The 14,231-nt window shown below is 44.2% G+C and overlaps 1 protein-coding gene across 19 annotated transcripts in view; it reads right to left on the minus strand.

Annotated features, from left to right (window-relative positions):
• Positions 1–14,231, minus strand: part of ASCC1 (activating signal cointegrator 1 complex subunit 1) — a 173,027-nt gene that overhangs the window by 108,821 nt on the left and 49,975 nt on the right. For 17 of the 19 annotated variants that reach the window (XM_063781888.1, XM_016918526.4, XM_016918527.3 and 14 more), the window contains 3 exons: positions 12,623–12,767; positions 10,146–10,245; positions 2,863–2,960 (listed from right to left, as the gene is read on the minus strand). In XM_063781888.1, coding sequence (XP_063637958.1) covers positions 2,863–2,960; positions 10,146–10,245; positions 12,623–12,767 — 343 coding nt within the window. Of the gene's footprint in view, positions 1–2,862; positions 2,961–10,145; positions 10,323–12,622; positions 12,768–14,231 lie in introns of all 19 variants that reach the window. The other 2 variants (XM_063781890.1, XM_063781889.1) reach the window with 1 other exon arrangement.

Here is a 14,231-nt window from a genome sequence, read left to right on the forward strand (position 1 = left end):
ACCAGGAGGTGGAGGTTGCATTGAGCCAAGATTACGCCAAGCCAAGATCGTGCCAATGCACTCCAGCCTGGGCAACAAGAGCGAAACTCCATCTCAAAAAAAAAAAAAAAAAAAAAATAGATGAAGTAACTTTTAATGCAATTATAAAATGACCTTGGTATTTGTAACTTGAATGTTAAAACTCAAGGAAAATAAAATTTTGCACTTATAATTCTAATAAACTGAATATTTACTTTAATAAAAGTCCTTCCAAATGCTGTTAAAAGTTCTAATGCTAGAGTTTGTTGACATTACCTAGAGAAAACTGTGTCACTGCACTGGCCAATATGGGAGCCCACATGCAGCTAGTTAGTTAAATTAATCAGAATTCAGTAAAAGTAAAAATTCAGAAAAAAAAATTCAGTTCCTTTCATACTAGCAATATCTCAAGTACTCAAAGTCATACGCATGACCAGTACCTGACATGTGCGGCTCCTGTGCTACACTGCATGGATATAGAACATTCTCATCAACACAGAAAGCTCTTTTGGACAGCACTGTTGTCCAAAAAGTCAATTGCTACTTATCTGCTGTCAAGGTGATTATTCTTTTGTGTGTGTGTGTATGACAGGGTCTCGCTCTGTCACCCAGGCTGGAGTGTGGTGGCATGGACACAGTTCACTGCAGCCTGGAGCTCCTGGGCTCAAGTGATCCTCCCACCTCAATCTCCCACAGTGCTGGAAGTACAGGTATATGCCACTGTCCCCAGTCAAGGTGATTATTCTCACATAACATAAAATGAAAAAGAGTACTTATAATTTTTTATGCAAAAACAATACAATCTATGAACATTTATGGAAAATGGGGCTAGACGCAGTGACTCTTGTCTATAATCCCAGCACTTTGGGAGGCCAAGGAGGATCGCTCAAGCCCAGGAGTTCAAGGCCAGCCTGGGCAACATAGCAAGACCCCATCTCTACAAAAAGTATTAAAAATTAGCTGGGCATGGTGCTAAGCGCCTGTAGTCCCAGCTACTTGGAAGGCTGAGGGAAAAGGATTGCTTGAGCCCAGGAGTTCAAGGCTACAGTGAGCTATGATGGAGCCAATCAACTCTAGCCTGGGCGACATGCTCTTGCCTGTAACCCCAACACTTTGGGAGGCCAAGGCAGGCAGATCGCTTGAGCTCAGGAGTTCGAGACCAGCCTGAGCAATGTGGCAAAACCTTGTCTCTACAAAAAATACAAATAAATTAGCCAGGTGTGGTGGCGTGTTCCTGTAGACCCAGCTATGCAAGGCTGAGATGAGAGGATTGATTGAGTCCAGGAGGTAGAGTCTGCACTGAGCTGTGATCATGCCACTACACTCCAGCCTGAGCAACAGAGACTCTGTCTCCAAAAATAAAATAAAATAAAATAAAGGACTAAAAGGCCAGGCATGGTGTCTCATGCCTGTAATTCCAGCACCTTGGGAGGCTGAGGCAGGCAGATCACTTGAGACCAAAAATTCAAGATCAGCCTGGGCAACATGGTGAAATCCTGTCTGGATAAAAAATAAATAAAAATTTTTAAATGAAAAAAGAAAAAGAAAATGGGTTAATGAATTATTGGAGGTTGCTGCACTCTTTGACTTTAAAAAAGTTCCATCGGCCAGACATGGTGCTCACGCCTGTAATCCCAGCACTTTAGAAGGCCAAGGTGGGTGGATCACTTGAGGCCAGAAGTTTGAGACCAGCCTGGCCAACATGGCGAAACCCTGTCTCTACCAAAAAATACAAAAATTAGCTGGGTTTGGTGGCACACACCTGTAGTCCCAGCTACTCGGGAGGCTGAGGCAGGAGAATCGCTTGAACCTGGGTAGCGGAGATTGCAGTGAGCTGAGATTGCACCTCAGCACTCCAGCCTGGGTAACACAGCAAGACTCTGTCTCAAAAAAAAAAAAAAAAATTCCATCCTTCCAGAATGAGTTTACAGTTTTGTCCTAACAATGCCCCTCACTCAAAGCCATTGTACATACAACAAAAGCCTATGCCCTTGGTTTACACTGAGGCTTGGTACAGACACTTTCTAACTTGATTTATACTGCTAAACTATTTTTCCTTATCAGAACAGTTATTTGAGCCAAGTTATATTATTTTAATCATTACTCTTATAATTTCCTTCCTAGTCTACAAAATCAAGGGTAAAAAATTGAAAGCACAATGGAAAAGGCTGAACTTTATTTCATATTCACTGATCTCATTGATTTTCTCTAATTCTAATTGGAAACAATTCACAAATCCATTTCAAGTTACCAAAGCATGAAAAGAAATCTCCTAATACACAGTGAAATCTGGAAGCTTTATTCCATCAAGGTATGATAAAGTATAAAATTAAGGCCCAGGTACTCAATCAAGATAAGGTTATATAATTCCATCTTTCCTCATTTGGGAGACTGGTACTGATAAACCATAAAGACGCCCATAGCTGGCCGGGCACGGTGGCTCACGTCTATAATCCCAACACTTTGGGAGGCCGAGAGGGGAGGATCACCTGAGGTCAGGAGTTCGAGACCAGCCTGACCAACATGGAGAAACCCCGCCTCCACTAAAAATACAAAATTAGCCGGGTGTGGTGGCACATGCCTGTAATCCCAGCTACTAGGGAGGCTGAGGCAGGAGAATCGCTTGATTCCGGGAGGCGGAGGTTGCAGTGAGCCGAGATCACGCCACTGCACTCTAGCCTGGGTAACAAGGGCAAAACTCCGTCTCAAAAAAAAAAAAAAAAAGAAAAAGCCCATAGCTAAAACCCCACAGAAAACATAGTTACTAAACACTGCAGTTGGTTACATTATTCCATAAACATGCAAAAGTGACTTCAAATGTAACTTATATCTACTGAGTCTCACCAATTTCCCCGTCTTGTCCAGGTTTAGGAATGCTAATAGAAGTTTTGGTCTCCATTTCTATTTTCTTCCTAGTGTCCCCTCTCTTTCCAACTATATGCCTGTAACATAAAGTAATTAAAAGAAGATTAAGTCAAAATGTACCAAAATAAAGAACCTCATTATGTTTAAATCCTTTGTGACAAGAGATACTCCCTTACAGAAAAGTAGTTCAGTAAAAGCCCAATATTTGTGGAAGAAATTACAAGTCATCTAGCTTTAGAACATGCTGTAGTAAAGTCATTGGCAAAGATGAGTTTTTGGCCCTATAGCCAATTCAATGCAGAGATAGAAAAACCATGCCCAACACCCGTTTGCTTCTCAAAATTAGATTTAAAATCTGGGTCTGCAATAAAGTGAAAGAAAAGCTGGCCAGCAGGTGCAGTGGCTCACACCTGTAATCCCTGCTACTCAAAAGACTGAGGTGGGAGAACTTCTTGAGACCAGGAGTTTGAGACCAGCCTGGGCAACAGAGTAAGACCCCGTCTCTAAAAAAATATTTTAGGCTGGCGGCAGTGGCTCACGCCTGTAATCCCAGCACTCCAGGAGGCTGAGGTGGGCAGATCACCTGAGGTCAAGAGTTCAAGACCAGCCTGGCCAACATGGCAAAACCCCATCTCTAAGAAAATACAAAAATTAACTGGGTGTGACAGCAGGGTGCCTGTAATCCCAGCTACTTGGGAGGCTAAGGCAGGAGAATCACTTGAACCGGGGAGGTGGCGGTTGCAGTAAGCTGAGATCGCACCACTATACTCCAGCCTGGGCGACAAGAACGAGACTCTGTCTCAAAAAATAAATTTTTTTTTCAGTTTTTTTCAATAGAAAAATTAGAATATCTGAGGACTCATGGCAACAGCGAGCTACAGCCAACTCTCGACTACCCCATGAAGACGGGACATGAGCTCACAATCCCCATCACTCCCACTTAAATCACTTATTGACTCATTTACATTACTTGCCTGGACTTCCAAGTATAAATATTCTGACAATCCAAAGTTATCTTCTGGAACCCACAGTCGTTTGATGTGTTCAAGTGAATGAGACTACCGAATCCCAAGAGAGAAATTTCAGAGTCTATAAAGCACTAAGAGGCCATCACAGGGCTATCAAGTTAAGAACTCCTTGTCATCAACGTTATTTTAACCTCTATGACTTCAATTACAGTACCCAATTCTACGGATGACTATGTCTAAAACTATTTGTTAGTTTTTGCGTGGGATAAGAAAGCCCAATTACTTCCCTTAAGATCTATTATAGTAAGCCAGTTTTTAAAAATAAGATGTTTAGAGGAAGATTGGAAGTCTGTAACTTCCAAGTGGTTTTCCTGTGTGTTGGGATAGAGATTGTAGGGCACCAAACTCTGTGAGGCCTTTGTTTTCCCACCTTACCAATTAGGAGTGCTTTCTGTCAGGCTCCAGTTTGTTACTATGTGGCTAGTGAACAAGCCTATCACAAAAAGCAGTGGTTCAAAGTGCTATTAATAATCTAGGCTTCAGCACCTAAGAAAGCAAAGTGGTTGAGGTTTAAAAGGCTTTAGAATCAAACAAACCTTGGAATTCATATAACCACTGTAAGCCTACTTCTTCACTTATCAAAATGAAGTGAGAGGCTGACGCAGAGGGATCCCTTAAGCCCAGGAGTTCAAGGCTATGGTGAGCTATGATCACACAGTGGCACTCTGGCCTGGGTGACAAAGTGAGATCCTGTCTCTAAAAAAATAAAAATAGGCCAGGTGCAGTGGCTCATGCCTGTAATCCCATAATTTGGGAGGCAGAGGCGGGCAAATCACTTGAGGTCAGGAGTTCAAGACCAGCCTGGCCAACATGGCAAAACCCTGTCTCTACCAAAAATACAAAAATTAGCAAAGCCAGGCAAGGTGGCTCAATGCCGGGTGCGGTGGCTCACACCTGTAATCCCAGCACTTTGCGAGGCCGAGGTGCGGGGGATCACCTGAGGTCAGGAGATCGAGGCCAGCCTGGCCAACATGGTAAAACCCCATCTCCACTAAAAATACAAAAATTAGCCAGGCGTGGTGACAGGCACCTGTAATCCCAACTACTCGAGAGGCTGAGGCAGGAGATTGCTTGAACTCAGGAGGCAGAGGTTGCAGTGAGCCAAGATCACACCACTGCACTCCAGCCTGGGTGACACGAGTGAAACTCCATCTCAAAAAAAAAAAAATTAGCAGGGTGTGGTGGCGGGCGCCTGTAATCCCAGCTACTTGGAAGGCTGAGCAGGAGAATTGCTTGAACCTGGGAGACAGGGGTTGCAGTGAGCAGAGATCGCACCACTGCATTCCAGCCTGGGCAACAGAGGGAGACTCCGTCTCAAAAAAATAACTAAATAAAATTAAATTAAATTTGGCTGGGGGTGGTGTCTCACGCCTGTAATCCCAGGGAGGCCAAGGTGGGTGGATCACCTGAGGTCAGGAGTTCAAGACCAGCCTGGCCAACGTGGTGAAACACCGTCTCTACTAAAAATACAAAAATTACCCAGGCATGGTGGCAGATGCCTGTAATCCCAGTTACTCGGGAGGCTGAGGTGGGAGAATCACTTGGACCCAGGAGGCAGAGGTTGCAGTGAGCTGAGATTGTGCCATTCCACTCCAGCCTGGGTGACAGAGCGAGACTCTGTCTCAAAAAAAAAAAAAAAAGAGGCCAGGCATGGTGGCTCACGCCTGTAATCCCTGTGCTTTGGAAGGCTGAGGCGGGTGGATCACCTGAGGTCAGGAGTTCGAAACCAGCCTAACCAACATGGAGAAACCCCACCTCTACTAAAAATACAAAATTAGCCAGGCACGGTGGCGCATGCGTATAATCCCAGCTACTCGGGAGGCTGAGGCAGGATAATCTCTTGAACCTGGGAGGCAGAGGTTGTGGTGAGCCGAGATCATGCCATTGCACTCCAGCCTGGGCAACAAGAGCGAAACTCCCGTCTCAAAAAAAAATAAACATTAAATTAAATTAAAATGGAATGAATAATACCTATTTGTCATAAGGTTGTCGTAAGGATTAAATGTGATCATATATGAAAGAGCTTCCCAATAAGTGGCACAGAGCTCCATACAGTCCATGCTGTAGAGCAGATGCCCCTAACGTTAGTAGATTAAGCATACCGGGAGAAGGACCCTGACAGTAATAACTTAAGCCTACCTGAGAATCACCCTATGATCTAAAAGGAATTATGTGTTCAGAGTTCCAAACTACGGAATCCGGCTTGGATTCATTCCAACCCAGAGATTCATTCCTTTATCTATGAGGAACATCTGAATCCCTGACCCATTTATGGAACCCAGGCCATACAGAGGATTGAGACCCTTTGTTTTGGATTAAATAAAGGTTGCCAGGTGATGGCTGCTAGGGGCAGGGTGCTAAGTGGAAATGTTATATAAACTGTATGCTTTTTCCAAGCAGTTGAAGTTCTGTCCAGCCCACTACCACGGCACCACCCTTTATGCAAGTCCCCTCAATAAATCCTCTGTCTCATTTGCTGGCTCTGGGTCTCTTCCCCAGCCTCTCTAACATGGTGCCATCCCCATCAAAGTCAACAGGTGTGCGGCATGACATATGCTATCCTCATTAAACCTATACTGACACCTTTTCAGTTAAAAGTATAGCTGGACAGAAAAGAGGTTTACATGGAAAATCTAAAATACTCACTATAGGCCAGACACAGTGGTTCATGCCTGTAATCCCAGCACTTTGGGAGGCGAGGCAGGCAGATCACCTGAGGTCAGGAGTTCAAGACCAGCCTGACCAACATGGCAAAACCCCGTCTCTAACAAAAACACAAAAAAATTAGCCAGGCGTGGTGGCGCATGCCTGTAGTCCCAGCTACTCGGGAGGCCGAAGCAGGAGAATCACTTAAACCAGGGAGGCAAAGATTGCAGTGAGCCCAGATCGTGCCACTGCACTCCAGCCCGAGTAACAGAGTGAGACTCCGTCTCAAAATAATAAAATAAATAAAATATTTGCTACAATAATACAAATAAGCAGTGACAAGGTGACTCCTTGGTTGAATACATAAGAGGAAATTCCTACCAGGTCAAGTGGTTCTCAGTCTTGGCTATACACTGGAATCACCTGGGGGGCTTCAAATAGTGATACCTGGGTCCTGCTCCCACAGACTCTGATTTAATTGGTCTGGGGTGCACCCAAGCCCTGGGATTTTCAGAAGCTCCCCAGATGATTCTCCTGTGCACCTGAGGCTAAGAACCACAGCATGAGACATAACCCATGGACAGGTGTTGACAATATTAGGCTCTGATTATAAATTAGTTTGGCCAGGTAATTTCTTTCTTGATCCAAATAAGCCTACAGAAATTATTCCCAAGAAAGAAATCTTAGTATTTTTTTTTTTTTTTTTGACACAGGATATTGCTCTGTTGCCCAGGTGGAATTACATAGGCACAATCATAGCTCACTGTAACCTTGAACTTCTGGGCTCCAGCAATACTCCTGCCTCAGCCTACCAAGTAGCTGAGACTACAAGCACTCACTACCACGCCTGGCTAATTTATTTTTTTAATTTTTATTTTTTTTTGTAGAAACAGGGTCTCACCATGTTGCCCAAGCTGGGTGGTCTCCAACTCATGGGCTCAAGCAATCCTCCCATCTTGGCCTCCCGAAGTGCTGGGATTACAGGTATGAGCCACCACACCCAGCCTTCCGAGTAAATATTACCTATTAATTAGGATTTATCAGACCCAATACCTAATTTAACATGCAAGTCACTTGACACATAATGAGTGCTTAGAATATAGAGAAATCAAAAGATTATCAAGTCAGAATCATGAGAGGAACTTTTACACACCTTAGCAACAGCAGATTCACACCAAGACCTGTTACACTGATTTTTTTTTTTTCCAGGAAACTGAGCCACAACTTTCTAAAATCATGTTTCTTAGGAAAAAATGTCACTAGAGCCTGATTTGGTCATATTCCAGGAGAATTTTATCTTTAATAGGTGTTTCAGAATGCTATCAAGGTGGATGAAATGAAAACATTTGTGGCCGGGTGCGGTGGCTCACGCCTGTAATCCCAACACTTTGGGAGGCCGAGGCAGGTGGATCACCTGAGGTCAGGAGGTCGAGACCAGCCTGGCCAACATGGTAAAACCCCACCTCTACTAAAAATACAAAAATTAGCCAGGTGTAGTAGTGCAGGCCTGTAGTTCCAGCTACTCAGGAAGCTGATGCAAGAAAATTGTTTGAACCAAAGGGGAGGAGGTTGCAGTGAGCCAAGATCATGCCACTGCACACCAGCCTGGGTGACAGAGTAAGACTCCATCTCAAAAAAAGTGGGTGTGTGTGTGTGTGTGTGTAGAGACCAATAAGCAGTCTATTTTAAGTAATCCACAGAAAAGGCAGAGAGGTAGCAGTGAAGATACAGACAGCTGGTAGATTCAAAAGATATTTAACACACTTGTAATGCCAGCCCACTGGGAGGCCAAGGCAGGTGGACTGCTTGAGTTCCAGAGTTCAAGACCAGCCTGGGCAATATGGAGAAAACCTGTCTCTACCAAAAATACAAAAAATTAGCCAGGCATGGTGGCACACACCTCCCAGCTATTTGGGGGGTTTAAGTGGGAGGACCACTTGAGCCCAGGAAGTCAAGGCTACAGTGAGCCGAGATCGCACCACTGCACTGCAGCCTGGGTAACAAAGCAAAGCCCTGTCTTTAAAAAAAAAAAAAAAAAAGATATTTAAAAGGTAATATGGGATATGGTGGTTGGGCACAGTGGCTCATCCCAACACTTTGGGAGACCAAGGTGGGAGGATCACTTTTGTCCAGGAGTTCAAGACCAGCCTGGGAAACATAGTAAAACCCCATCTCTACAAATAATTCAAAAAATTAGCCAGGCTTGGTGGTGTGTGCCGGTTCCAGCTACTTGGGAGGCTGAGGTGAAAGGATCACTTTACCCTGGGCAGTCAAGGCTGCAGTGAGCCAAGATTGTGCCACTGCACTCTAACCTGGCAACAGTGCGACACCCTGTCTCAAAAATACAATAATAAAAATAGGCTGGGTGCAGTGGCTCACACCTATAATTCCGGCACTTTGGGAAGCTGAGGCAGGTGGATCACCTGAGGTCAGGAGTTCGAGACCAGCCTAGCCAACATGGCGAAACCCCATCTCTACTAAAAATACAAAAATTAGCCAGGCATGGTGGTGGGCACCTATTATCCCAGCTACTCAGGAGGCTGAAGCAGGAGGATGGCTTGAACCCTGAGGGCGGAGGTTGCAGTGAGCCAAGATCGTCCCATTGCACTCCTGCCTAGGTGAAAGAGCGAAACTCTGTCTCAAAATAAATAAATAAATAAAATAAAATAAATAAAATGTTATGTGGTTTGGATCTGTGTCCCTGCCAAATCTCATGTTGAAATGTAACCCTCAGTGTTGGAAGTGGGGCCTGGTGGCAGGTGTTTGGATCATGGGGGTGGATCCCTCATGATGGCTTAGCACCATCTCCTTGGCGATGAGTGAGCTCACACAAGATCTGGTTGTTTAAAAGTGTGTGGCATCTCACCTCCCATCGTTTTTGCTCCTGCTTTCACCATGTGACACGCCTGCTCCCACTTCAGCTTCTGCCAAGAGTAAAAGGTCCCTGAGGCCTCCCCAGATGCTGGTGCCATGCTTGTACTGTCTGTAGAGTCATGAGCCAATGAAACCTCTTTTCTTTTTTTTTTTTTTTTTAAGACTAAGTTTCACTCTTGTTGCCCAGGCTGCAGTGCAATGGCACAATCTCGGCTCACTGCAACCTCTGCCTCCCAGGTTCAAGTGATTGTCCTGCCTCAGCCTCCCAAGTAGCTGGGATTACAGATGCCTGCCACCACACCCGGCTAATTTTTGTATATTTAGTAGAGACGGGGTTTCGCCATGTTGATCAGGCTGGTCTTGAACTTCTGACTTCAGGTGATCCACCCGCCTCAGCCTCCCGAAGTGCTGGGATTACAGGCGTGAGCCACCGCACCTGGCCGAAACCTCTTTTCTTTATAAATTACCCAGCCTCAGGTATTTCTTTATAGCAACACAAGAATGGCCTAACACAAGAGGCAAAATCAGCTTAGTGATACATGTGGAACAATTAAATTAAACTGTAATCAGTCCTTTGACATTTCAGGACATAACACTACACTATTTTATCATTAGTAATCAAGAACTGCAATAAGTATGGAAGACCAAAGGGTCCACTTCCCGCTGAGTTTCCTGGAAGTGTCTCCCCATGAAACTGTTGGGGACATGACTCACTTATAGAGCAAGCTGGGGGCCCTCAAAGTAGACCGGAATCCTTGTGGGGTCTGCTCCACCTCGTAGGCATCACAGGGCTCATCAGCACACTCCATGGAGCCTGCACAGAAACCATCACACCTCACTCAGAAACAATGTTGCTCTATGGACAACAGCTTTCGCCTCAGCTGTCAACCGCTGTTGAGGTTTAAAAAAAGCAATACACAGGCATAAAGAACAGCCGGACACTGTACATTCCATGACACTGCTCTGATACTCCTTCTGACCCGATCTTATAGGAAATAAACCATAAAAAAACACATAATGACTATTTTAAATCTTTCAGTCTTGGAACCCTGGGAAGGTAGCATATGCATACGGTAGTTCCCCCTTATCTGTGGTTTTGCTTTCCAAGGTTTCAGTTACTTGCAGTTAACTGCTGTCCAAAACTATTACTACAATAAGATACTGGATATGAGACAGAGAGACCACATTCACATCACTTTTATTACAATGTATTGTTATAATTGTTCTATTTTGTTAGTTATTGTTATTAATCTCTTACTGTGCCTGATTAATAAACTAAACTTTATCAAAGGTTTCTATATACAGTTGGCCCTCCATATCCAGGGATTCTCCATCTGTGGATTCAACCAACCGCAGATTGAAAATATTTGAAAAAAAAATCCAGCCTGGGCAACAAAGTAAAACCCCCTCATCTCTACAAAGATTAGCTGGGCATGATGGTACATGCCTGTAAGTCCCCACTACTCAGGAAGATGATGTGGGAGAATCATTTGAGCCCGGGAGGTGAGGCTGCAGTCAACCAAGGTCGTGCCACTGCACTCCAGAATGCGCTTGTCTCTTAAAAAAAAAATTACGGCTGGGCGCGGTGGCTCATGCCTGTAATCCCAGCATCCTGGCTATCACGGTGAAACCCTGTCTCTACTAAAAATACAAAAAATTAGCCGGGCATGGTGGTGTGCACCTGTAGTCCCAGCTACTCAGGAGGCTGAGGCTGGAGAATGGCGTGAATCCGGGAGGCAGAGCTTGCAGTGAGCCGAGATCACACCACTGCACTCCAGCCTGGGTGACAAAGCGAGACTCCGCCTCAAAAAAAAAAAAAAATTACTTGGAAAAAAGTCAGTAAAATAACAATACAGCAATAAAAATAATAGAAATTAAACAACAATACAGGCCGGTCATGGTGGCTCATGCCTGTAATCTCAGCACTTTGGGAGGCCAAGGCAAGAGGATCACCTGAAGTCAGGAGTTTGAGGCCACCCTGGCCAACATGGTGAAACACTATCTCAACTAAAAATACAAAAATTAGCCAGGTGTGGTGGCAGGCACCTGTAGTCCCAGCTACTGGGGAAGCTGAGGCAGGAGAATTGCTTGAACCCGGGAGGTAGAGGCTGCAGAGAGCCCAGATCACTATCTCAACTAAAAATACAAAAATTAGCCAGGTGTGGTGGCAGGCACCTGTAGTCCCAGCTACTGGGGAAGCTGAGGCAGGAGAATTGCTTGAACCCAGGAGGTAGAGGTTGCAGAGAGCCCAGATCATGCCACTGCACTCCAGCCTGGGTGACAAGAGCAAAACTCTGTCTCAAAAATTAATAATAATAAATAAAAAATAAAATAAAAAATAAAAAGCAATACAGTACCACAACTATTTACAGAGCATTTGCATTGTATTAGGTATTATACATATCATAAGACAGGATTTAAAGTAGGATGTGTGTAGATTACATGCAAAAACCACGATGTTCTACAAAAGGGACATGACCATCCGAGGATTTTGGTAACATTATTGGGCAATGGACTAAATACATACGTTCATTTATTTCAAAAATTTATACATAATTACTTTAGGGCCAAGTGCAGTAGCTCATGCCTGTAATCCCAGCACTCTGAGAGGCCAAGGCAGGTGGATCACTTGAGGTCAGGAGTTTGAGACCAGCCTGGCCAACATGGTGAAACCCTGTCTCTACTAAAAATACAAAAATTAGCTGGGCATCCTGGCACATGGCTGTAATCCCAGCTACTCAGGAGGCTGAGGCACCAGAATCACTTGAACCTGGGAGGCGGAGGCTGCAGTGAGTGGAGATCACATTACTGCATTCCAGCCTAGGTGACAGAGCGAGACTCCATCTCAAATAATAATAATATTATTAATAATAATAATTACAACTCTACAAAGGAACTTAATTTTGTCATAGAATATTAACGGTTAATATTAACAACTAAAATTTCTCTTTATGATATTTAAACCTCTGTACAAAGAAGAAACATAATAACTTATAAATTGCAACCAAAAACACTTCAGCTAAACTCAAACTCATCAGTACCCTTAGACATGAACATAAATGGAGCTATATGAGGCCAAACATCTCAAATTTCAGTGCTGACACAGAAACACATTAAAACAAACAAAAAATTGATCCTACAATACACAGGACATTTTACTTCTTATCTGACCAAAGAGCAACTAGGATTACCTCGATAGAAGTCCTCTTCATCTTCTTCATGTTGATAGGTCTGTTCTTGGACTGGATTCTTCCTGTAATTCCGGCCATCAATTCTTATAAGCTGTGGACGCAGAACTTCCATGACACTTTCTCCAAATGATATTCCAATTATGCCCTGAAAAATATAATTACCATCTTACCTTTCTTAGTGAGAATTAAAACTCCTATCTCTAGTGTCTGAACCATTATGCAGGTCTGAATTGGGCATCAGTTCACAGTATCTCCCACACAAAAGCAGCACCATTTCCCATTGGATTTCCCATCTGTAAACCAGTTTAGGTTAATTGCTGCATTTTCTACCACACTGGCTCACTCTAGACAGCAAAGTAATTTGTAAACTATTTATCACCCTCCCCCCAAAAATGATTAAAAGGCATACACTCTTAAAAAAAAAAAAAAAAAGAAGGAAGGGAGGGGAGCAGTGGTTCACATCTGTAATCCCAGCACTTTGGGAGGCCAAGGTGGGAGGATTGGTTGAGGCTGGAGTTCAAGATCAGCCTTATGAACATAGTTAGACCTCGTCTCTAAAAAAAGAAAAAGAGGGCCAGGTGTGGTGGCTCACACCTGTAATCCCAGCACTTTGGGAGGCCGAGGCAGGCAGATCACAAGGTCAGGAGTTCAAGACCAGCCTGACCAACATAGTGAAACCCCATCTCTACTAAAAATACAAAAATTAGCTAGGCATGGTGGCACGTGCCTGTAATCCCAGCTACTCGGGAGGCTGAGGCAGGAGAATCTCTTGAACCCAGGAGGCGGAAGTTGCAGTGAGCTAAGATCGCGCCACTGCACTCCAGCCTGGGCAACAGAGCACAACTCCGTCTTAAAAAAAAAAAAAGAGAAAGAGAAAGAGAAAAGGGCCAGGCATGGTGGCTTACACCTGTACTCCCAGCACTTTGGGAGGCTGAGGAAGGAGGACTGCTTGAGCCCAAGAGTTTGAAACCAGCCTGGGCAACATGGCGAAACCCTGTCTCTCAAAAAACAACAACAACAAAAAAAAGAGAGATTAAAAATAAAAGGCATTATAAATGCCCATATATAAACACAGCCTGTCCATGGCTTTGAAAGAGAGAATAAAGGTCTCTTTATTACTTTAACCTAATGAGTAAAATGCAAACTTCAGTGGTTATCTAACCATTTGCACAATATCTCTTTTTTTTTTTTTTTTTTGAGACGGTGTATTGCTCTTGTTGCCCAGGCTGGAGTGCAATGACACAATCTCTGCTCACTGCAACCTCTGCCTCCCGGGTTTAAGCGATTCTCCTGCCTCAGCCTTCCCAGTTGCTGGAATTACAGGCCCCTGCCACCACCCCCGGCTAATTTTTTGTATTTTTAGTAGAGATGGGGTTTCGTCATGTTGGCCAGGCTGGTCTGGAACTCCTGGCCTCAGGTGATCCACCCGCCTCAGTCTCCCAAAGTGCTGGGATTACAGGCGTGAGCCACTGCGCCCAGCAAACTCTTTCTATCTAGCAAGATAATTAAGACAATGAGGGATATTTAATACACTTAACCATCCAGAAAAAAAAAAGCCCCTAAGTACTTTTAGAGGTGCTAGAAATTCATACCAAACAATCAGTTCCAG

The sequence above is a fragment of the Pan troglodytes genome, chromosome 8 (genome assembly GCF_028858775.2).
Source record: "Pan troglodytes isolate AG18354 chromosome 8, NHGRI_mPanTro3-v2.0_pri, whole genome shotgun sequence".
Classification (NCBI taxonomy): domain Eukaryota; kingdom Metazoa; phylum Chordata; class Mammalia; order Primates; family Hominidae; genus Pan; species Pan troglodytes.